This window comes from Girardinichthys multiradiatus, chromosome 22 (genome assembly GCF_021462225.1).
Source record: "Girardinichthys multiradiatus isolate DD_20200921_A chromosome 22, DD_fGirMul_XY1, whole genome shotgun sequence".
In the NCBI taxonomy this organism is placed as follows: domain Eukaryota; kingdom Metazoa; phylum Chordata; class Actinopteri; order Cyprinodontiformes; family Goodeidae; genus Girardinichthys; species Girardinichthys multiradiatus.
The window spans coordinates 40017354-40040541 of NC_061814.1; the positions used below are offsets into that span (position 1 = coordinate 40017354).

The following is a 23188-nucleotide window of genomic DNA, read 5'->3' on the forward strand; positions in this document are numbered from 1 at the left end:
GCAATCTGTTGGGTTTCCTTAGACAGAAAAACGTTTTATCCAATTTGAATAAATAACTGAATCTGACTGCACTGTTCAATGGTTAGGATTAATTGGAATGTATGAACCTGACTTTTGTGAAGTGCCTTGAGACGACATGTGTTGTGAATTGGCGCCATATAAATAAAACTGAATTGAGTTGAATTGAATTGAATAAATAAAGGCAGCTAATGAGACACCGTTGAGAATTAGTCATCCAGAAGGTTGGTTTTATTCAGCAAATCATTCTTTAAAACATTATTTTATTAAAATAATATTTTATCTTATCTTGCATTGTGAATGGTTGTCTAAAGGTATGCTGATTATTGCCTAAGTTGGTTCCACACATTTCTATTTTGTCCTAATACCATCGCCTTACTGTGCTGGTATTCACAGGACAACCCTTAACAGACCAAAATATTATTTGATAAAATATTAAAATATTAATATTAAATATTAAATAATATTCTCAGATTCATAATCCCAACAATGGAATACATATAATATTGCACAAGTGTATTGCAACATAGAGCTTATATCAGGAGCAGAAATTTACGAAATTGCATTAAAATCTTTAATTTTCAGAAACTGAGTTAGTTTCTACATTCAAAGTCACAAAATGTGAATTTTAATATGCAGTTTCCAGTTATGAATGCTTAATGTAAAAGTGGAAGGAGATCCCATTTGCACTTGAAAAACAATTAGGGAAAAGGGAGCAGGACTGATGTAAATGTATTGAGGTCAGCTTGGTTTCATTTCACTCCAAAGAGGTTTCCATGGAGCAATAACAGGCTCTTCCCATGTTTATAATGTCCAAACATAAAAACCCCTAACATCAGGGTGCTGGAGCTTACTACACCTGGTTAATCTTCGTAGCATAGAAGCTTTAAAGTTTGTTTGGGTTAGTGAAACTGAAAGAGCCGAGTTGCACTGCAGGAGAGAAAGAATGACAGAGACCAAGAGGGAGCAAGAAGGAAGAGGTGGAGAGTTTGAGGCCTGGGTCAAGTCCTCAAAGTGAAGGACTGGTCTAGTTAAAGATCTTTAAATAGGGTTATTCACAAGAATGCTTTGGTCTCATCTGTCTCTGCTCTTGTTGAGGCACCATGGGATAAACTGCAGGCAAAGCATCATGATAACATGGGTTGAGGTGGGAACTTGTCATTGCTGAAGGAGCAGCTAAGACTTAATAAACTTTTTTCATCAGTGGATCGTTGTTATGATAAACAAAGGCAAAAATCATGAAACACAACCATTACTTATGTAACAGAATCAAAGTGAAAGCAGGATAATGAATCTGCTGTGCCAGGAAACATGCATGTGTTTAGTGAACTCATTTAACTTCCATTTGAATTCTTCCTGATTTCCCAGTGCAGCTGATTACTTCCAATTCAGCTTACCATCAGGGGAAGGTGATTCTTTGTGGAACAATGAGCTGAGACTACGGGTCTTCATATAAGGGAACGTCAGCTAAATGATCTCCAGCGGACGAAGACTTAAATGGAAGCTAAATACGATGTGAAGGACTCCTCTATCTGATGCTCATTACCCGCCTCTCCATTCCCCCGGAGGCCTGGCTCAGCTTCACACTGAGCGTTTTCCTGCCAGGAGGAGGGTGATTACAACATTTTGCTCAACAAAAAAGCTCCCTTCCCCCTTCCCTCTCTCATCATTTCCTGTTTTCACCCTCATCCCTCTCTTTTCACAGTGGTCATCCCTGTTACTGCTGTGCTTTTATTTTTTGAGGCTCCTTCTGTCTTACATCTTCTCAGGCACTGCAGGCGATTCCTATCCGGCTGATTTGCCTCTTTGTCCTGCCCGTGATTACGACACTTAAAGACAAGCAGGCCATGAATGTTATGAAATTTTTTTATTCACTGTCAGACAATAGTGAACAAAGGCAAATTATGTATCATGCATCAGTGTGTAATTCAGGTGACAACAGCAACAACAACACTAGCGACAACAATACAAAAGGGATATAGGATTCAGAATCCATTTGAGAGTAAATCACAAGAGAAGCCTGATAACAGCAAGCAGATGGGGTATTCATTAATGTACGCACAGGGTATCATCCATCTTGGGAGGAGCTGAGCCCTACGCATTTCTCTGCCAGGGCTCGATGTACTCAAGGCCAAGATGGTCAAATATGTCCTTTTCGGTCGTTGCTGTCAGGAACTCCTTCTAGAGGCGGGACAAGCAAACACTGTGTCACAGACATGTTCAGAAATGTGCAAATATTCTTAAACATGTATTTACAGGTTTACAGATTTTAATGCATTTTATTGGGATTTTGTGTGACAGACCCACACAAAGTAGTGCATAATTGTGAAGTAAAAGAAAAGGGATTCATTGTTTTCAATGTTTTTTTTTTATTAATAAAAAGTTGAAAAGTGTGCTATGCATTTGTTATCAACCCCGTTACCTCTGATGCCCCTTGTTTAAATCAATTGAAATCAAAATGATCTATTTACTAATCATATAATTACATCAATGAACAAACAGCATCAAAAGAGCAAGACACACCAGGTCAGGTATAAATTTGCAAAAAACATTAAAGTTTGTGGATGTCAAACGTGAATAAATTCAGGGACTATAAATACTTTTAAAAGGCACAATAGGATTAATCAACTAGGGAAAACTTTATTTTTGTAGGAACTCTACTTTGATTTCAAACTAATATCACTTCAGGACTGTTCACACCCTGACTGCACATATGCTTAGACATGCTGGCTCTGCGTGGATTTAGAATCCCACTCACCTCCAACACATAAACACTCTAACCTTGCTCTAAGTGATTGCTCTCTTCAGCAGATGAATATTTTCCCTGACAAGTCAAGGCAGGGCTATTAAGTGCCGGCCGTCTACCAGCACAATGTGATGCTTATGTCTCCATAGGAGTGGTGACTAGGCATGACTCACCTTGGGAGTGAGGTAGCCTGGAGAGAAAGAGAAAGCGGCCTGTGATTGTGACACATACTGCCTTCAAGTGCTAAACTGGACCTGACACCAGAGCTTGTCAGCTCCCACAGCCAGCAAAAGGCAGAGTTAACTGAGGGAAACTAGCAGGCGGGCAGGAAAACGAAATCGACCACAAGGCACATGTCCCTCCATAGCAGATTGTTATTTTTAATGCAAATGACAAGTTGGTCTTGCTGCAAGGAGGTTTGAGTGCTCACTGCAGGAAGCACTGTCATATCAGTACCCTCTTTTATTATTTTCCAGATGGAGATTGGTTGAAATTAAACTATTAATCTTATTTGGCATTGCACCACAGTTCTTTCATCAGTGCAACAGAACAAAGTTTGTTAATTTCCCTGACATGGCATAAAACCTGAAAACAAGGATGTTTTCAGTTAGTAACTAAGGATGTGATTTGCTACCAATTACATCTTCCAATAAGAATTTGCACCAAATCTCTCAGCACCCTGTGCTGTGCTTCATAACCGTGTGTCGTCATTTTTCCAAGACACTATTAAACTGTCTCTGAATATTGCATTCTGCACAGAAAAGCCTGCACCTCATTGTTGCACCAATGGTTAGACTTGCTGGTTGCTTGTGAGGATTCCATAGTTTGCCTGTAGTATAACAAGTTAGAAAATGACTCACAGACTCACACAGCTGACCATGCTCATGACCAATCAGTGAACAGCAGTCTGTTCATGTCACATTCCTGCTCAGCGGCAACTGGACCTGCTACCAAGTAGGTACCTAAAAAGGCAGTATTGGGCCGGAAAGCTAGTAATGGAAACAGTCGCAAAATGGGCTGAATGAAGTGGAGCCATCCAAAGTAGAGCACATGGAAAAGGGGCTAATGTTCTCTTAGGACTTTGGACACTTTTTCCTGAGTTTCTTGTACTGGGCTATTTTCGCCTATAGTGCAGTGCGTAGTTAAAGAAAAGTGAGGAAAGATAAACAGTGCCTGAAATTCATGTCTGGAATACAAAAGGAAAAAATAAGCAAAGACCTAGCACAACAGCTGACAAATGGCATTTCAACCTGGAAAGACTCACATAATGGAGAAACAACAAGAAGACGGTTAAAGAATTTATTAATGAAATATTATTTCTTTGGCGCTCGGACCCCTGAGGAAGACGTAAACGCTGAGGATAAAGTAGGTTTGAATAAACATCTTAGGTTTATAAATAAGTACGTCTTCCCCCCTGGGATCCGATCCTGGTGGTGGCGTAGGCCTTGGTATGGAAGGAGTTGGGAGCCTATGGTGGAGAAGGGGTGGAGGAGGGTCGAAGCTCAGCAGAAGAGCAGTGTTTTCCATGCAGAGGGTCTTTAAAAGTGATGCCCTGGGAGATGATTGGCTGAGGAGGAGTGCGGACCTGCCGTTGATTGGAGCAGCCAGTGAGGAGTGATTGGACGTGGCGGGGTGGTGAGTCTTCCATGTTGAAATTTCGTTTAAACTCCATTACAAAAATAACACCGACTGTTCAGGCTCACCCTGCTGTATAGGTCAAAATTAAGTAAGCTGGTGAATATACTCGTACTCGTCATCTTCCGCTTTATCCGGGACTGGGTCGTGGGGGCAGCAGACTCAGCAGAGACACCCAGACGTCCCTCTCCCCAGACACCTCCTCCAGCTCCTCCAGGGGGAGCCCAAGGCGTTCCCAGGCCAGCCGAGAAACATAGTCCTTCCAGCGTGTCCTGGGCCGTCCCCTGGGCCTCCTCCCTGTGGGACGTGCCTGGAACACCTCCCAAGGAAGGCGTCCTGGAGGCATCCGGTATAGATGCCCGAGCCACCTCAACTGGCTCCTCTCGATGTGGAGGAGCAGCGGCTCTACTCCGAGCCCCTCCCGGATGCTTAGGCTGGCTCTGGTGAATATAAACATAGGAAAAAAAGGACATTTGTGGCCATTTTGGCAATAAATCCTACAGCTGGAAAGCCAGTTTATCTCCCCTCAAATGGTGACACATCTGTTAGGAAAATGCACAAGTTGGTTAAGCAGTTTAGTTTAGTTTGTGTGTTGTGCTCATGAAAAACCTGCAAAATCTCTGCACCAATGCCAAACAGCTTTTGGTGGAGGCAGTGTGATGGTGTGGGGAGGCCATGTCAATGCAGAGAAAGATTGAGATGACATTCTGAAGCCAAGGACAATCTCTATATCTCAACCTTTATAGACCAAACACTTTACTAGTAGGCTTAGACTTACTACAAAAAAACGAAATTTAAGTTCAAAATCGTTGAGTCTTCCCTCTGTCACATGTCCTTATGGATAGTATACTCAGTTATTGTCTAAATACAAAACCCTAGGAATTTAAACTAATGATTCTCTCTTTCAAGTCGCATATCAAACAATAAGAAAACTAATGTTAAAACTTCACTTTTTGTTCAGAATTACTTCTTGTCTTTCTGTTGAGGCACATAAATGACTTTCATATCTTTGTTTGATTATGTAGTTTATATGAATGTCTCTTCACAATGCTTAAATTACTCTTGACTCAGACACCTGTCTCTTTTTCATTCAAGGTTCCAGGACTGCACGAATGAATCTCAAACTTTGGCATATCCTTATAGCTATTTTTGGTCTTCTTCATTTATATCATACTACATTCTTCAAAGAAATGCAGGAACTTAGCATATCATTCACCGAATCTGTTTCTATTGACGGCACCGAGGGCTTGAATGGAGTTGGGGAAAAGTCAGCGCCACTGAAAGGACTTTACATAAATACTAAACATTTGAAGCAGTGCGATGCTGAACCTGAAAAGAGGCAGCAGTTAATTGCAGCTGTTTTAATTGACGATTTGTTTAATTATACTGTTGAACATGAACTGCTGTCATTTTGGCTGGTACCCCTTTGTAAATGAGATTTTAAATTTATTTTGAGTCTTTCCTTGTTATATAAAATATGAAAAATAAGCTTTATGCTGCCTGCGCTCCTGACTTCAACACTTTTAAACACTTGTGGAATCAGCTTGGGCATGCTGTACCTGCAACATATCCACAATCAGCTAACTGGTGACAAGTGTTGAGGTTAAGAAATGGGATGCCACCCCACAGCAGTGTGTGACCAAGCTGGTGACCAGCATAAAGAGGAAGTGTCAGGACGTTAATGTGTAAGGGTCTCCCACACCCTTCATAGCCCCTGTTATTAAATTGCCAATATGTTCTGTTTCTCCAGACAGACTTGTTAAAGATGACTAACCAGTAATAGTCATAGTAGTTAATTGTGGAAGAACAAAAGGAAAAAGGAAAAAAATAAGAGTGATAGACAAGGTCAGTGTGTATTGGGGAGAACAGAGCTTCTGAACATCACGTGGGAAGGCTCATTGTACACAAGGGAATTGAAGAAAAGGTTCTAAATATTACCAATTTAGCTATTGTCCTTGGTTCACTGTGCTGTCCCATACCCTCAATTCCCACAATCCTTATATGCCCTCAGGTAGATGCTGCTTTATTTACTTACCACAACACAGTACAGGCTCAGTGGGCGATGAATCCACAAACCTTCTGTAACTCTAAATTCTCCCCTTTGGGCACACACAGGAAGCCAACATTTAAAATGGCAAAGGATGCTTTTATTTCAGAGTTGTATGGTGTACCAGAAGGAGCTCAGAGTTGAGAAACAGAGAGGCAGTTAATTAGAAAGAAGTGTTATCTGTCTAAGACACTCATGTTGTCTGCAACTGGCAAACAATCAGCGCCACATGCCAGAGCGTGTGTTCCTGCGAGCCTGTGTCCTTGAATTAATAAGGCACTAATCAGCTACACGTTCCTCCGTCCACTGCATAATGACATCCCTCATGGATGTGAACACATCAGTTCCAGTAAAACATCTGCTGCGTCTCTGCTGCCTGTCATCCTCTCCCTGCCACCCGGTGTAGCGCTTGATGGAAGGAGCTGATGGACGTGGCTGGCTGCCCGACTCTGTGCCGAATCAACTGACACATGAAGCAGGGAGAGGTAGACAGAGCGACAGAGGGGAAAACTGGGATCGCTACTCAATGCTAACACTGCCAGGAAGCAAACAGGGAAGTATGGAGGACGCACAGAATAAAACAAAAAAGTACAAATGAGTTTCTTCACAGAAAAAGATGAAAATAATTTCAAATTCATTAAGTGGCACTGAAACTGTGGACTAAATTGCTACATCAGTTACATTTGGTGAAATTAACTTTATTCATGTGATTAAATAACCTGTATGGCTTAACTTAATGTATTCTTTATTTTGACTATATTTCTGTTGCATGTGAGATCACACAGGTGCATTTGGGAAACTCAAATTGTCATCAAAATGTTTTTTATGTAATTTGATTAAAAAAAGGGAAACTGTTTAAACATATTCATTACAGTTTTATATTTTAAGCATTTATTTTTTATCATTACAGCTTACAGCTAGTGAAAACCCCAAAAAATTTATTTCGAAGGAAATTAAAATAGTACAATAAACCAAGGAAAAATTAATTTTTAATACAGAGATGTTATCGCCACACAATCATGGGGAGATTGCTGACCTAAGGCAAATAGTCACTGAGACCATCCAAAATGACAGTTAGCCACAAAGGTTAATTGTTAAAGAGGCTGCTGTTCATAGAGTGCTGCATTCGAGCATGTTTATGGCCAGTTGACTGTGAGGATAGAAAATGTGGTAGAAAATGTACACAAGCAGCAGGGATAATTCAAGAGTTTGGGGAAGATTTTAGAGGATCGGACCATAGAGTAAAGTTTCCACACTCAGTGATTATTTGGGGAAGCACAGTATTTACTGGTTACTAAGTCTAAAGTGCATCAACCAGGAAAGAAAAGCATGTCATGCTTCCCTCTACTGACAAGCTTTATGAAAATGCTGATTTAATTTTCATACACACATCTTGGAGATAATTACCACATGTTCAGTTCTTCTTGTAGGTGTTTGGTCTGGTGTGGCCTTCTGCTGCTGCAGCCCTGCTTCAGGCATTAAGTTGCAGTTTGTTCAGGGAAATTACTCCACATACCTTGGTTGTAGTGGGTGGTTATTTAAGCTGCTGTGACCTTTCTATGGTCTGGAACAATTCTCCTCTGACCTCAAGGCAAAGTAAAGTATGCAGTACTGATTATTGTGGGCATCATGGTTTGAATTACAAAGATACATTTTACTATTTGCTGGGTCATTCCTGTCCTAAATTAGACTTCCAAGGGTCAAAAATAGGATTCCAACAGATTGTCGTTACTGTATATTAAATAAGGCAATGTATATGAGCTAGTTCAGTCAAGCAGCTCTAGCTGTGCAGCTGCTTTACACACAACCATACATACATGTTCAATCTGGGTGGTCTATTTAAGCTGCAAAGATCCAACTCACTTCACATGTCAGTGCTGTGGGTTGCTGAATGCTTGTTTCTTTTCAGCCCATTTACCCCTCCAGCATCCACCTGATTCAGAGTCTTGGTGAGACACTATTATCACTCCCAGGCATGTTTAGAATGAGATCCCTCCATGGAAAACTACGCAACATGCTCATGGAGTAGCAGAAATATAATTGTCTAATTGAGCAAAACCATATTAATATCATATTTTTATTAAAGAAGCAGAATAACAACTCAAAAAGCGTTGAGTGCATGCGAATAAACATGATTTTCAGAAGCCTGGGATTTTGGTTTAAAGTATCCTTTTTTTATTGATCATATGTAATATTCAAATTTTCTGAGACACTGAGTTTTGGCTTTTCATTGTCTGCAAGCCATTGTCATCAAAATTACAATAAAAAAAAAGGTGTGACGTGTTTCACATTAAATATAATAAATCTATTTGATATGAGTTTCCTTTTCTGAAATAAGTGACAAACAATATTGATCTCTTTCCCAATATTCAAATATTTTCAGCTGTACTCTGTATAGTTAAGCGCTTGAAGGTGTTGTCTCACTGAACTAGTTCTTTTTGCAGGCAAGGCGAAAGCTATGTCAGTGTTTTACAACATAGTCCGTCTTCTGAATAAAAAGATGAACTTTAAAACTTGCTTCTATGCATATTTAATTAAAAATTTTGTGAGATTACTGCATCTTCAGTGATATGTCCTAATGCTTGCAGACTGCATCAACGTTGCATAATACCAGAAAACTCTCCACAGAAAATATTCTTGGGAAACTCTGTGATACTAATAAAAAGGAAGTCAGCTAAGGGAGCTGAGCTTAAGGTCAGGCAAAGAAATATGCAAACACAACTCAAATCTATGCAAATGCTCTCTTGCAAGTTCCCTAGCAGGGAAATTCATCTGCACTCAGACCTCACCCAGTGTGGTCATCTCTTTTCCGGCCTTGACTTTGCTTGCAATCACAAGCAATCATTAAGAGCCAGATATTGAGAGGTGAGAGATGGTGTGTGCATAAAACTTCACAGCTAAACATTTTGGCTTGTCTTTTCATAGATCTATTGGTTTAAGGGGCAGGTTTTTTTTTTAATGTGTGAATCTAGTACCCTTGATGAAAAGAGAGTAAGGCAAGTTTCACAACCATAGCAGAATGATGGTTTTTGTTTTTTTCAGGCATTTTATGTTATTAAGTCCACAAATGTGCCCACTTTCTACCTCTCTTTCACAGTTGGAAACAGTTTATTGACCGGAGATTAGGAAAAAATATTTGATTGCCTTTAAGTTAATCTGTTTTTATTGCATTGTGGAGGAAAGGGCTGATGGGGGCAGAAAAAGCAGGAAGTCAATTATGTCCCTGTGTGTTCCCCATTCAACAATCTGTGGCACACCCACGTTTCTCCTCGGCTGCATTCTGGTAGCGCTCAGTTCACAGGACAGCCTGAGAAACCAAAGGGGGACAAACACCTCACTAATCACACCAGCAATTAGTGCAAGCATCATAAAGCACCACTGTCTATAAAAGAGCTATCGCGTTTAGTGGTATCGTCATTACTTATTCTTCTCTGGCTTGCTAATCAGCTTGTGCACAGGGCAGAGAGGCAGACAGGTAGAAATGAATGATTTTCAAATCAGAAACAATGGGATCTTCACTTGACATCTGCGGTGTTATGGTGCTCTGCTCCCATGGAGGAGTAAACATTTGCAAATCAAAGTTATTTAGCTGATTAGGCTGCCCAAAGGCAATGAAAAGATGCATAAAGCGCCGGGGAGAGGTGTAATAAAAGCTTAATGTTTCTTCGGTGCCTTTCTAATGTCACCAAAGCATTAGTTTAAGACTTCAAAGTTCATATTTCCATTTCCATGTATCCTCATTGATAAAAGGAGCTTAAAGTAAGCAATGACAATTTATTGCACATCCTTGCAACATTTTGCTCCTTGGTAAAACTGTTTCATCTTCACAATGAAGGCAAAAAAAATATGTTTGGTTGACACATTAAAGGTATATTTTTTTGGATAAAAAGAAAAACACCCACTTTCAATTTTCAAGTTATATCTATGGCTCAATTACACAAAAAAAGTGAAAGAGGACATTATTGCACAATTACGGCTAATGAACACAAGGTTATTTCCTTGTAAAAGGACGTTTTTCCACTCCAGTTTCACCACATGCTTGGTCAGTATGAAGGATTGTTACCATCCAATGATGTGATGCAAGGGCTTAATTAGACAGAATTTTTTTTTACCACTTGGCATAACGAACTAAATTTCATTGTCTTTTACTATAACCAGGATTGAACTGAAACATACTTGGAAAATAATTTACATGAATGCATTGATTTGATTATATTTTTGTGTATACAAATTAGATGTGTTTGTCATGTAAGGTCACTAGACATGACATTTATTGTGAACTAGTGCTTTATACATAAGATGAATTGAAATTACTTTAAGTCAATTCAATATATATCTGTGTCCAAAATTGTGTTCTACATGAGATCGAAGGTGAAAAAAGCATTTTGTGAAGCAGCCCCGGTTTGCATAGTGTGTGCATATTGGGATGAAGACTGGAAACTTTACAGTGTGTTACAGCATCAGGACAGAGTAAGATATGTTTGCCATGATGTAACTGTCTAGTTTTTTAATGCTCAATACACAGTATGCGACTGTATATGACTTTCTTTCCATTCTCTTCTTGTTATGATCTGATCATAATATTGTCAGCTCAGATTGCTCAATACCTTAATAATAACACAGAAACCCCGACATTCATAATTACTTCTGTAAACAGTGTGCTGCTGTGTGACGTCTACATTCTCCTTCTGCGCATGCAGGTCGCTTTGGGGTTGTGAGCCGTTCAGACTGAAGTCTGATGGGGACTGCATTTGCATCACCATATGAAAAAGAGCCGGTTTCAGCAAAGATTCAGAATTAAGCATTAAGAGCTACAGTGTGTACTTAGCCTAAGTGTCCCAAGGGGTCAAATAATTATTAGCAGAACAATTAAAAAATAGGCTTGACTTCCATGCCATGTCCGCCACTTGAAGGTTTCAACACGCTGACAAGGGTAACTCTTAATTAGTCCATCAGAGCACCTTCATAGTGTAGCATGAGATTACATACATACCAGTGAAAATATGCAAAATGCTGATCAGCAATTACAAGAATGGTTTGATTGTTGCAATGCCAGAAAATATTCTTCTGGTTATTGAGAATTGTATAAATAATGTATGGCATGATGTTTTTTTTAAATAATGTAAATAAAAACAAGTATATATTTTTTTAACATTAATACTCCTACTCCTGTTCTTGAACTTTTGAAAAAAGCCCATCTCATACCTATTAGAAACAAACTTCTACATTGTATAAAAAAAAGTTTAAATCCAAATCTGTTGGGGCTAGGAATAATTTTGAGCTTAACTCTAGTTGTTTCATTAAGGCTGGCTTTAAGCAGTGCTTGTTCCAAGCCTCTGCTACCAAGCATCTCCAAACAGGCTGAATTTTGTGGAGCAAAGTTTGTCACCTGGCTACCTTCTCAGCATCCATTATCTTTTGAACATCTTAAAAGATCATGATCATCACCGATGACCTTTGAAATATAAAAGAAAAACTGCGTAGTCTTGCACGGAGGCAAAATCAACGTTCATTTCCTGGAGCTAGAGAGGCTGCTGAGAACGTGTGCATCGCCATTCTTCTCAATGCTATCTAATGCTGGATTTTGTCCAAATGACCCAGACTTTGTTACTAACTCATAACCATCTCAGCTGTGCACTCTGTGCACTTATGATTGAGCAAAGTTATGAGTTAAGATTGTGTCATAATTTAAACCAACTTGAACCTACAAGCAGAATTTGCATGTCTTAGAAGTGATTGAAGAGGATGATAAATGCACAGTAAAAATACATAGCTTAAGGTTTTACTTTGTAGTGGAAATTTAAGTTGTATTGCCTAATTTTTCTATTAAACCACACAATGTGTGAATTTAACTCCGATTGGTGGCGCCTGTTGCAGTCTCTTCACTGTCCCTTATACAGACCCTTACAAAAAGGTCTTCTAATGATAACAATAAATTACCTTTCTCTGCTCCACTGAAGCTTATACATAATTAATTGGTTTGTTGAAGAGGGGCTAACTTTGCACAACCAATTAGCTTTCTGTTTCAGACAGTGTGATGGATCCTGCACTGTCAGCGTTCTTCTCATTATGCCTAATTATAACAGCCCACTGGCTAAATGTAAGCTTTGTTTGTGAATTATACTCTCACCTTTTTGTTGATGTGAGCCCAGACCTTCAGACTCACTTCAAAGAATGGCACAACAAAGCAAATGTTTTAAATTATTTTTTCAGATTTATTTACATGTTTTCTTCTCTGAGATATTTGTTACAACATTTTGGGCAGCAATGGGAGGCTTAAGTCTTCCAGGGAATAATAATCCCGTGAATCTCTGGAGCTATAATATATTGGCTTTTAGATGTTTTTCTCATTCTGGGTTAAAATGCTTAAGTTGAATGTTTCCCCTGAAATGCTTCTTTGGTAGCATTCTGGGGCACTCAATTAGGTCACTCCACTACTTTTAAAAACAGCATTTGATCTATAATCTTTTCTTTGCACCACTGTCGAATAATTTTCTTTGTGAAACTTTAGTCTTCTCATGTTTCACTCTGCTATAGAAAGGTACCCCTATCACAGCAAAGAGCATTTAAAAGGGATTTTAATAATAGTGAATATATTTCACTATAAGACACTGTAGCAAACAATAAACTGGGTAAGAATGAAATGGGATGAAAGAAAATGTAGTGTACAGTACCCTTTAAACATTATCATGTATACTGATTTATTAACTTTGCTCACTTACAAAGACCAGAACAGTCTCTAATTCTTAGGATAGCTTAATTTTAACATGGAAAAAGACAGAATATGAACCACATAATCCAGGAAAAAACATTGTGTACTATTAAAAAATAAATTATTTATTGTTATAGGTGAGGGATCTGCACACAGCTACACAGGATGAGCCTGTTGTTAATCTAAAGGCCAATGGGGCCAGAGTGGTTTGGGGACCAGAGGATTTCGTCTCTTCTTTTTGCGGATGACGTGGTCCTGCTGGCCTCCTCTAGCCAAGACCTACAGCATGCACTGGGGCGGTTCGCAGCCGAGTGTGAAGCGGCTGGGATGAAGATCAGCTCCTCAAAGTCCGAGGCCATGGTTCTCGACCGGAAAAGGGTGGCTTGTCCTCTTCAGGTTGGAGGGGAGTTCCTGCCTCAAGTGGAGGAGTTTAAGTATCTCAGGGTCTTGTTCACGAGTGAGGGAAGAATGGAGCCGGAGATCGACAGACGGATCGGTGCGGCTGCCACAGTAATGGGGGCGCTGTGCCGGTCCGTTGTGGTGAAGAGAGAGCTGAGCCGAAAAGCGAAGCTCTCGATTTACCGGTTGGTCAACGTTCCTACCCTCACCTATGGCCATGAACTTTGGGTCATGACCGAAAGAACGAGATCCCGGATACAACTGGCTGAAATGAGCTTCCTCCCTAGGGTGTCCGGGCACTCCCTTAGAGATAGGGTGAGGAGCTCGGAGTAGAGCCGCTTCTCCTCCACATCGAGAGGAGCCAGTTGAGGTGGCTCGGGCATCTATACCGGATGACTTCTGGACGCTTTCCTCGGGAGGTGTTCCAGGCACGTCCCACCGGGAGGAGGCCCAGGAGACGTCCTAAATTTGCGCAAACCTAAATTCGCATGACACTTTCGGCCACATTTAAATAAGGTGTGAATGCATAATGTGGTGCTTTCAAAATGTCTTGGACATCGCTGGGAATGATGTCACACCTCAGTTTGGAGCAATCTTTTTGCAAGGTGAAGGACACTGGGATTTGTTAATTGTTGTGATGCACCAAGTCTCCATTTCATGTGTTAAAACACAATAGGAATATGATTTAAAGGCATGTGTAACATTGGTTTAAAGAGGTACAAACTGTCAGAAGTGCTCATAAATAGTTTATAATGGCCTGCTTGAGTACATTTTATATACAGTATGTACAGCAGCCATATTGGTTACTAAACCCATGAATGCTTGGTGACTTTCCAACTCAAAACTTAAACTTCAGCAGACATTCTTGTTGTATTTCCATCAACAAAAAGAATGCACCATCACCGTCAGTACTTTATATATCTCAATGAATAGGCTTAGGGGGGCATCGTTCCACTGTATTTTGCAATCTGCAGCATCATTTGTTGATCTAGAAACATCATTCTGACATGATTCCTCTTATCAGATTGTTCTTTAGGTTTTAAAGAATTCCTCAGCTAGTCAGGACCTATTGTTTTCTGTGATTCAAAGTAATGCTAAAACATTGAAGATTCCTATGTTCACTTTACTACATATGCTTTACTTGTGGCTCAAGAACTGCGACCGGATGCAAAAATATGTGCAAATTGCTTCCATTGGCTGGACTTGTTGGACATGTTTGTGTCTTCATAGCGAATCCACTGAAGCAAACATCCTGTGTAAAACAGTAAAAAAACAAAGGAGAAAGCTTCACTTAATACTTTCTGCCCATTGTGTTTAAAACTTTAAAATGTAGATTTGCTTTATACCTCTGAAAAAGCTACAGCCATAACAAGACAAGGTAAAAGCAATGCCAATTTTCTCATGGAATTTATCTTCGTATTCCCAATGTTAAAATTTACAGAAATACATATGGTCTAAAACTTAATTAGAAATCAGAGTTCACTGTTACATCAGTGGTGGTGGGTTTTTTTTCCAAACTGTTCTCTGAATTACAAAGTTGTCACTCGAAGAGGAGAGTGTTTAAAATAAATCAAAGCAAAAAGGATCTTATTTGGTCTGACTCATGTCAATGGCCTGAATAATGTATTCCTGTTTATTACAGACTTCATACAGTATTGGTCACTGAGGCCAGAAGGTGACGAGCCACATCCTGTGAGCCTGCATCATAATAGAAGAGGTGCTCTGCATGAACATGAACATCACATCATTGCTTTGCTTTTATGTTTGTGCAGACAGTCTTTAATCAACAAGCAGTACTTGGAATGGCTCCTGCTCGACCTTTCATGAATCCGGTGCAGACTGAACCATTGCTTTATGACATCAACAGATATAAGCATTGCTAAATGTTTACTTGAGTGCATTGGTCTCCCCCTTCAAATAGTCTTGATCTTGCTCACATAGATAAGAGAGAGAGAGAGAGCAGACTGAGGTTTAGTTCTGTTTTAAAGCCTTCATTTCTGCTAAGTATGATTATTTTCCGCTCACAGCTAAAGAAAACATAACATTTAAGATTAGAATAATACATCAGACCAATAAAAAACCAATTGGACCTAATCTGGGCTTAATAAAAACTAGGTTTAATACTTTAAAGTTGTTATTTTTAAAATGCATGTTTAATCTGACAAACAAGCATCAGCGCATATTCTGATCATTTCAATATGACTGTACACGGGACAAAAGAAATGCCATGGCCTGTATTTAACAAAAACCACAATTTAAATATTAGAGTTTTGGAAACACGTTTGGATAAAAGTGAGACAGATTTGTCATTTTACAGTTGGGATATCTTAACTTTGAAAAAGAAAAACTTGCAGTACTAAGCACTGACATGTTGGTTTTGGAAAATGTCAGTTATTTTGAAGTAACTACTTGCTTCTGGCTCCTTGGTTAATGATTGACCACCTCTTTGTGTTCTAAAACATTTTTATGCTTCATTAAATAACAGTTAAGACTGACTAGACTACTGGTGTAGAGAGCCTGAATGCATGGTATTTATGTATGCTTGGATGGACAATAAAGACTTCATAAATCTCAAACTGCTTTGAAAGACCTATGTCCAATGTAGAATAATCCAGTTCAAGTTTAATTAGTCTAAGCAGAGATATGGTCATGCAGTCCAGACAAAAAACACAGAAATATCAATTTACTTGTGGTTAATTTAGAAGTTATGAATCAGATAGTATCTTCAACATCATTAGATACAAGACTGGGGAACTCCAACGCCCCACTGACTGAACAGGCAAAAAATCCTAACTCAAGTGAAATAAGGTTATGCATATGTCATAGTCAGTGAAATCTATCTAATCTAAACTAAAGTGAATTACTTTAGTTTAAGGAACAAATTTATATCCTGTCAAACCAGCAGAAATGGAATGCCAGGTAAGTCAGAACTATGCTTTTAATTTATACTGAGTTGCAGGATTACTTATTTATTTTAAAGGGAATCATTGATTGCAGAATACACTCACACAAAACGCATGGTAACCATAAACAAAATGACTTTGGATATGATTTAGTTATTTCTTGAAACCAGGTTTATTATCCCAGTTGGATTTGTTCTGATAATCATGGAAAAAGTTGTAAAAATAGGCTTAAATAGGTCATTATTTAGACATTTGCTGCCATTTTCGAGAACATTTTGCTTTAAAACATCATCCTCTTTGAATAAATAAATACATTTTTAGCTCTGGCATACCAAGATACTGGCTCACATTGCTCATATAAAATGTGAATGATATGATTAGTCAGCATCTAAATGTGCTAGTTATTAACAGAGCCAACTAATGGTGGTTCTTTGATAATCATCAAAAGGGAGAGCTGCCCTGCCAAATGTTTATACCCTTTAAACTTTTTCACATCTTGTAACATAACAACAAGCTTCAATGTATTTTGTGATGATTTTAGGTGATGAACCGACACAAGGCAGTGCATATTTGAAGCAAAAGAAAAATTGTACACTGTTTTTTACAGATAAATGCGTGGCTTGCATATCTATTCAACTACCCAGTCTAATATTTTGTGAAACCATCCTCCACTGCAATCACATATGCTTTTGGGGGTATAGTTCTACCAGCAAGAGACCTACATGTTTGCCTATTGTTTTCAAAAGAGTGCAATCTTCAGTCAGTTCCTTGCTGAAGAAAAGTATCCCCACTGCATGATGCTGCCACCAGCCTTTTTAGTGTGGACATAATGTGTTCAAGGTGTTTTTCCCCCACAAATAGCTTTTGGTATATATGCCAAAAATTCAATTAGTCTAATCTGACCAGATCACCTTCTTCCAAATGTTTGCTGCATCCTCTACATGGCTTTTAGAAAACTGCAGAAGTCTTTTGACCTAAGGCAGGTTCAAACTGTGAGATTATTGATCGTCGGGGATAATCTCTGGTTGTGAAATTGTTTGTTTTGAACTTAAATCTGTGGTGTGCTGTTATTCAGTGTGACAGATGCACTGACTTCTAATTTAGCTCTTTTACAACTAAAGAGGGCCTACTGCAAATGTCTAGCAGTGTCAGAAATGTTCTAGAAAAATCAAGCAGTGTAACTATTGCTGCAACCAACGTCTGATAGGTGTCAACTTTTGCACTGCCATGATCGCTTCTACTGTATCCAACTCAAACAATAAACGCAGTAACATCAAAAACTTACTGTTCCTTTATTGTTGACTAATACTTCTCACAGAGCTTACTAACCTGACTGCTGCAGCAACAAGTCGGCATCTTCCATTGTTCAGGGTAACAAGAGATACTATCATGTCGCACTCCCGCAGTGTTACATATTAAAGTCCTTTATTGTTTTTGAAATTACACAATCAATTAGTGTTAGAGGCTGGATATGTGGAGTACACAACTATTAGATGTCCTGTCAACCTGAGCCCATATTCACAAAGATTCTCAGAGTCCTCCCAGAGAGTTCCTATATTAGCCTAAGAATTCCTGGCAAGGACTCCTAGCTTAAGAGTGATTCTGTTCATTGCTGAGATCGACTGAACGAGGAGACGACAGAGATTCCTATCTTAGTGAGGAGGTGTGGTCCACCCCGTTCCTAGGTGCGACGCAGTTTTCTATGAGCTACGAACAAACAGGCATTCCCGAGCCGATCAATGCATCATTCCCACTGCTTTCAGCACCAGCCTGAAATGTGAGCATCGCTAATACCTGCTGCATGTACCATACAGCACATACTTATTTACCTAATTTACATCTTCCTTCTATGTATATAGTGCTTAAATTATTTTTCTGTCTCTTGTCAAGAGTTTGTATTTATGTATATTGTTTCGAGTTCTTCCAAATTTATTTTTTAACGCGTTTTACATCCTGTAAATATTTAAATAATTCTAAATTTTGTTTGTAATATTGCTTGTAATTTTGTTCACTTTTTATTCACAATTATTTATAATTGTTTCTATTATTTATTTATCCTTCCTAATAAATAACCTTACTAGAGGTGCACCTTTAATCTTTCCTGCTGCTGAAACTGTTTAATTTCCTCCTAGGGGAATAATAAAGTTTATCTTATCTCTACATCAATAATTGTATGATTGTATTAGAAGTTTATTTGCTCAACTATTAAGGGCGTGGATTCGTGCGCGATCAAGCTGGTAGCATTTTATAATTCGCTGATATTCATTGTACGGAGAATATCTCGCCGTTCTCTCTTGGTCTGCTTAATACACTCTACACAAGCTCACTAAAGGTCCTCCTCACTACTCTTGACATTTACTCAGGTTAGGAGCTCTCTTAAGGCCTAAGATGCTTCGTGAATCAATTTTATCTTACTGAGGGAAACTTCTTGGAATGAAGTCACTAGGAGCTACTTTTAGTCTTAGGATTCTTTGTGAATACGGGCCCTGAGCAGTGGATCTCTGCAGCTCCTCCAGAGGTACCATGAACCTCCTGGCTGCTGCTTTGATTAATGCTCGCCTTGCCATATCTTCAGTTTAAGTGGACAGCAGTGTTTTTGCAGATATTGCAATTATGGTTTCCCTCCTCTTTCCATTTTGACAAATTGAAAGCTTGGCATATTGTTTTGTAACCTAACCGTGCTTTACATTTCCCCACAACTATCTCCCTGAACTGTCTGCTTTGTTCCTTAGTCTTTATGATACTATTTGTTCACTAATGTTATCTTACAAACCTCTGAGACCTCCACAGAAAACCTGAAATTATACATTGTTTGAATTAAATGTCAGATTATTTTAAAAATGTTGGAACCCATGTGTCCTTTTTCTTTTATTTAACAAGTAATATACCACGATATCAAAGAAAATTCATGTGAGTTTGTGAAAGTTTCATGACAAAATGTGAAAGAATAAAAGGGCCATTGACATATTTACATGTCACTTTTAACTGTGGTACTATGTGTTCTCTTAGTGATAATATTCAGTGATTTATTTCAGGTGGTCTTATGGTGAAATTTTGTCTTTACAGCCATAGGAAATATAAATTCTTCTTCTTTTTATTTACCGGGCTCTTCACTGAATCTGTCCATTTTCAAAAGCAAGACAGAACAGAGAGAACACAACAAACCTGAAGCAACCTAATGACCATTGAATTGAGTGTTGTTGTGAATAAATAACAGAAATAGGAGTTCTGAACTAAGCGATTCCCAGAGCTACAGCAGGAGCAGTGTCAATTAATGTTACATGACGAGCAGACACAACTAACCACCAGGCCTTCCTAAAATCCTCGGCCATTTGGTTTCATCAATAATAAAGGCGGATCTGTGTGCCAAATGAGCTGATTCGTCCTTGTCCAGGCTCATTCCCAACCTCAGCCCTTTATCTCACATCATCCATCCTCATCATCTTTCTCTGTCTCCTGAGTTCAAATCATTTCTTGTCTTCATGCTGTAAATCCAGAGAAAACAAAGACTGCAGGTTACAGGATTTAGAGGATAATAGCTTGCTATTGAATTCCATTCTTTAGTAATGCAAAACACAAGCTCAATGGGATCTATAAATACTTCCCATCCTTTATTTTCACTCATTAGGCTATGGCAACAGGCAGTGCGTGGGTGGATGGGAGGCTGGAGAAGTAGAGGCTGAGGTGGTGACAGAGGAAAAAGAGATAGTAGAATTTAAGTAGATTAAGGGAAAAGATAATGTTTTATCACATTACTCAAATGTGTCTCTCCTTTTTAAATTTGCCCTCTGCTACATGTGTTCATCATTCTTCCTAAGCTTGTAATTCAGCTTAATTTTGGTGTATTTTTCAGCTCCAAACTTCCTATGCTATCAGTAACCCTTTCCTTCACGCAGCAGGAATAAATGGGATTTATTATTGAGGTTACTCGTCCTGCTGTGAAGACTGAATAGATGACCATTATGATTTATTAAACATTCAGACTTAGAGAGCAGTGGCAAAATAGTAAAATGACTGCTAGTTACACTACAGGTGCATTTGCATATTGTCTATAATAGGACTGGTCTGTGTGAGATTCTTATTGTATCATAACCCTAAAAAATACCACAGTTTTATGGTACTTAGGTAAAATCCCTATACAAAAATGTATAAGCTCATTTAATAGCATCTATTTAAAACAATGATATTACATAATGGTCATTGCAGTTGTAATTTTTGTAATCTGTTAAAGGTGTTCTCTAACCTAATGTTCAAAAGTCCAAAACCTGATTTTTAAATAAGGTCAAAGAACCACTTGCGACGAACAAATCCATTTTATCAAATTGCAACTTTAAGGCAAAAAACATCCTCTTTGTAACTATAAATGTTTTTTTGCAGCTCTAAGTTGCTCTAATTTTGGGAGTAAAGTGGTAATTTTTTCAGTTTCATACAAACATACAATATACACCCACACAAACACATACACACACAGCATTTACACTATATTGCCAAAAGTATTAGGTCACATCACCAAATCAATGAATTCCAGTGTTCCAATCTTTTCCATGGCTGCAGGTGTATAAATGTTGATGTGGAGAACTTGACTGGCCTGCATAGAGTCCTGACCTCAGCCTTCTTCAACACCTTCAGGATGAATTAGAGCGAAACCTTGGAACCATGGAAGATGTTTACGAAATAGTTAGGCCCGAGAAGGAAGCCTCCAAAGGCCTATTGTAATCGTAGGATTTCTTATCCTTTCTTTTTTTCCGTTGCCTCTTTGCAGGGCAATTTTGGGACTTTGCCATGCACCAAAACTCACAAGATTTTACCCAAAATTGTCCCTCATGTGAAATTCTTGTTCCTTAATGTCGTTGTCAGTGGGCGTGGCCAAACCACTTAGCCACGTCCCCCAAACGTGAGATAGGCCGAACCGTAAGTCGTAGAGATCTGAAATTTGGCACACTGCTAGAGCTCCTCAAACCGAGAAAAAAGGTTGTTGTTTTTTTATTTTACTGTTTAATAAAGTAAAATGCACTTTGCTCATTTGTTTCATTATTTGTTTCCATCTGTTTTGATAGAGAGGGGTATCTGATTATATCTGGTAATTAATAAGGCGTTCTGCTTTGATTTCTTGCAGTATGGTTTGCAGAGAGTTGCTTGACTGTCTTTTTTCCCTTGAACGGTATTGGTAAGTGATAGCTTTATGGCTTTGCTCCAGACTGAAATATCTCAATGAGTGGAGCACTGGTGGAGCACTTCTCCACTGAGACATTTTCTTCCCAGAAGTGACTTTCACTTTAATTGGAGCAATTAAATCAATGATGTCCGAAATTTTAGAATTAAAGTTGTCTACCAGCTCATCTACAGTGTTACAGGGTAAAGTTGAGGTAGAAGAGTAAATCTGGTTAAAGGTTTCCGCAGCACCATCCTTAAAGATGCATTTTCTTATAATGTCTCTTTGGCAAACTGAGCCATTGGAGATGATGCTGTCAAAAATAACAGAAAAGTGGTCAGATAGAGCAACATCAGTTACAGACACCTTGGAAATGTTTAGACCCTTAGTGATGATCAGGTCCAAAATATGTCCCTGTTTGTGCGTTTGCTGTTTAACATGTTGAGTCAAACCAAAATTTCTAAGAGTGTCACATAGATCTACTGCACTTCTGTCTTCAGGATTGTCCATGTGAATGTTGAAGTCTCCCACAATAATTAAACAGTCATAATCAACACATATCACAGATAAAAGCTCATTAAAATCACTGAAAAAGTTTGTTTTGGACTTAGAAGCCCTGTAAATATTCAAGAACATGGTTCGGACTGGGCTCTTTACCTGGAGAGCCAAATATTCAAAAGAGTGAAATTTGCGGATGGATGGATGGATGGATGGATGGATGGATGGATGGATGGATGGATGGATGGATGGATGGATGGACATGGACTTCAGCAAATATATACATTTTTTTATATGCACTTCATTAGGTAATTTTTAACCTTTTTTGCACAGAATATTATAACTTTTTGCCATTCTGCAATGTAATAAGTAGTACTAAGCTGATTAGTTAGGCTGTCTTCTCGGCTAGAGCCTGCAGTCAGTCAGTAACAGACCCCCTGTTTGTAGCTAGCCAGCTGTAGTTTTAAAATAGCTTCACCTTTAATCGGAGTGATGGGTGGAGCTCCTTTAGTTTCCACATCTACATATTTTTTGCACCTGGAAATCAAGCAGCTTTCATAAGCTTTGCACTTTTTCTGGTATCTAATTTAAAAGACTTTTAACCTTAGGAATAGCAGGACAGAGCATGTAATCAGTTTTGAAAACTTGTTAAACCTTGGTATACTTTGAAGAAAACCACCATTCTTATTTATACTGTCTGAAAATCTACACCTCCAAAGGACTGAATAAAATACCTGTGGACTGGGGAAGCTGGGACTGAACGACCAATATTCCTAAAACCAATCTTCCTTCTAAGCTACAGTTAATGCTTCCTAGGTTTTTACTTTAGTCTCTTTCCTTTGTTTCTTCACTATCTGTCCATATTAAATATTGTAGCCCCAAGCTGGCCCACTTTCATTCTTTACATGGAAATTATTCAAAAATAATCCCATCCTGTTAGCATATAAATTGTGTTACATGTTTCTTTTTTCAATATTTATTCAATTCTCTTTGATGTTGCAGGTTTGCCTTGTTTGCCACAGAAAATGTGGTGTTAGAGAAAGAAAATTGTTTTAAAGTGAAATAAGAGGTGAAGCAA

General features: G+C 38.7%; 1 protein-coding gene across 1 annotated transcript in view; it reads right to left on the reverse strand.

The window, feature by feature from the left end:
* Nucleotides 1–1870: 1870 nt before the first annotated feature.
* Nucleotides 1871–23188, reverse strand: part of dntt (deoxynucleotidyltransferase, terminal) — a 118898-nt gene continuing 97580 nt past the window's right edge. Inside the window, exon 11 of the mRNA XM_047352093.1 lies at nucleotides 1871–2199. Within this exon, the coding sequence (XP_047208049.1) occupies nucleotides 2113–2199 (87 nt within the window). The 3' untranslated portion in view covers nucleotides 1871–2112. The remainder of the gene's footprint in view (nucleotides 2200–23188) is intronic.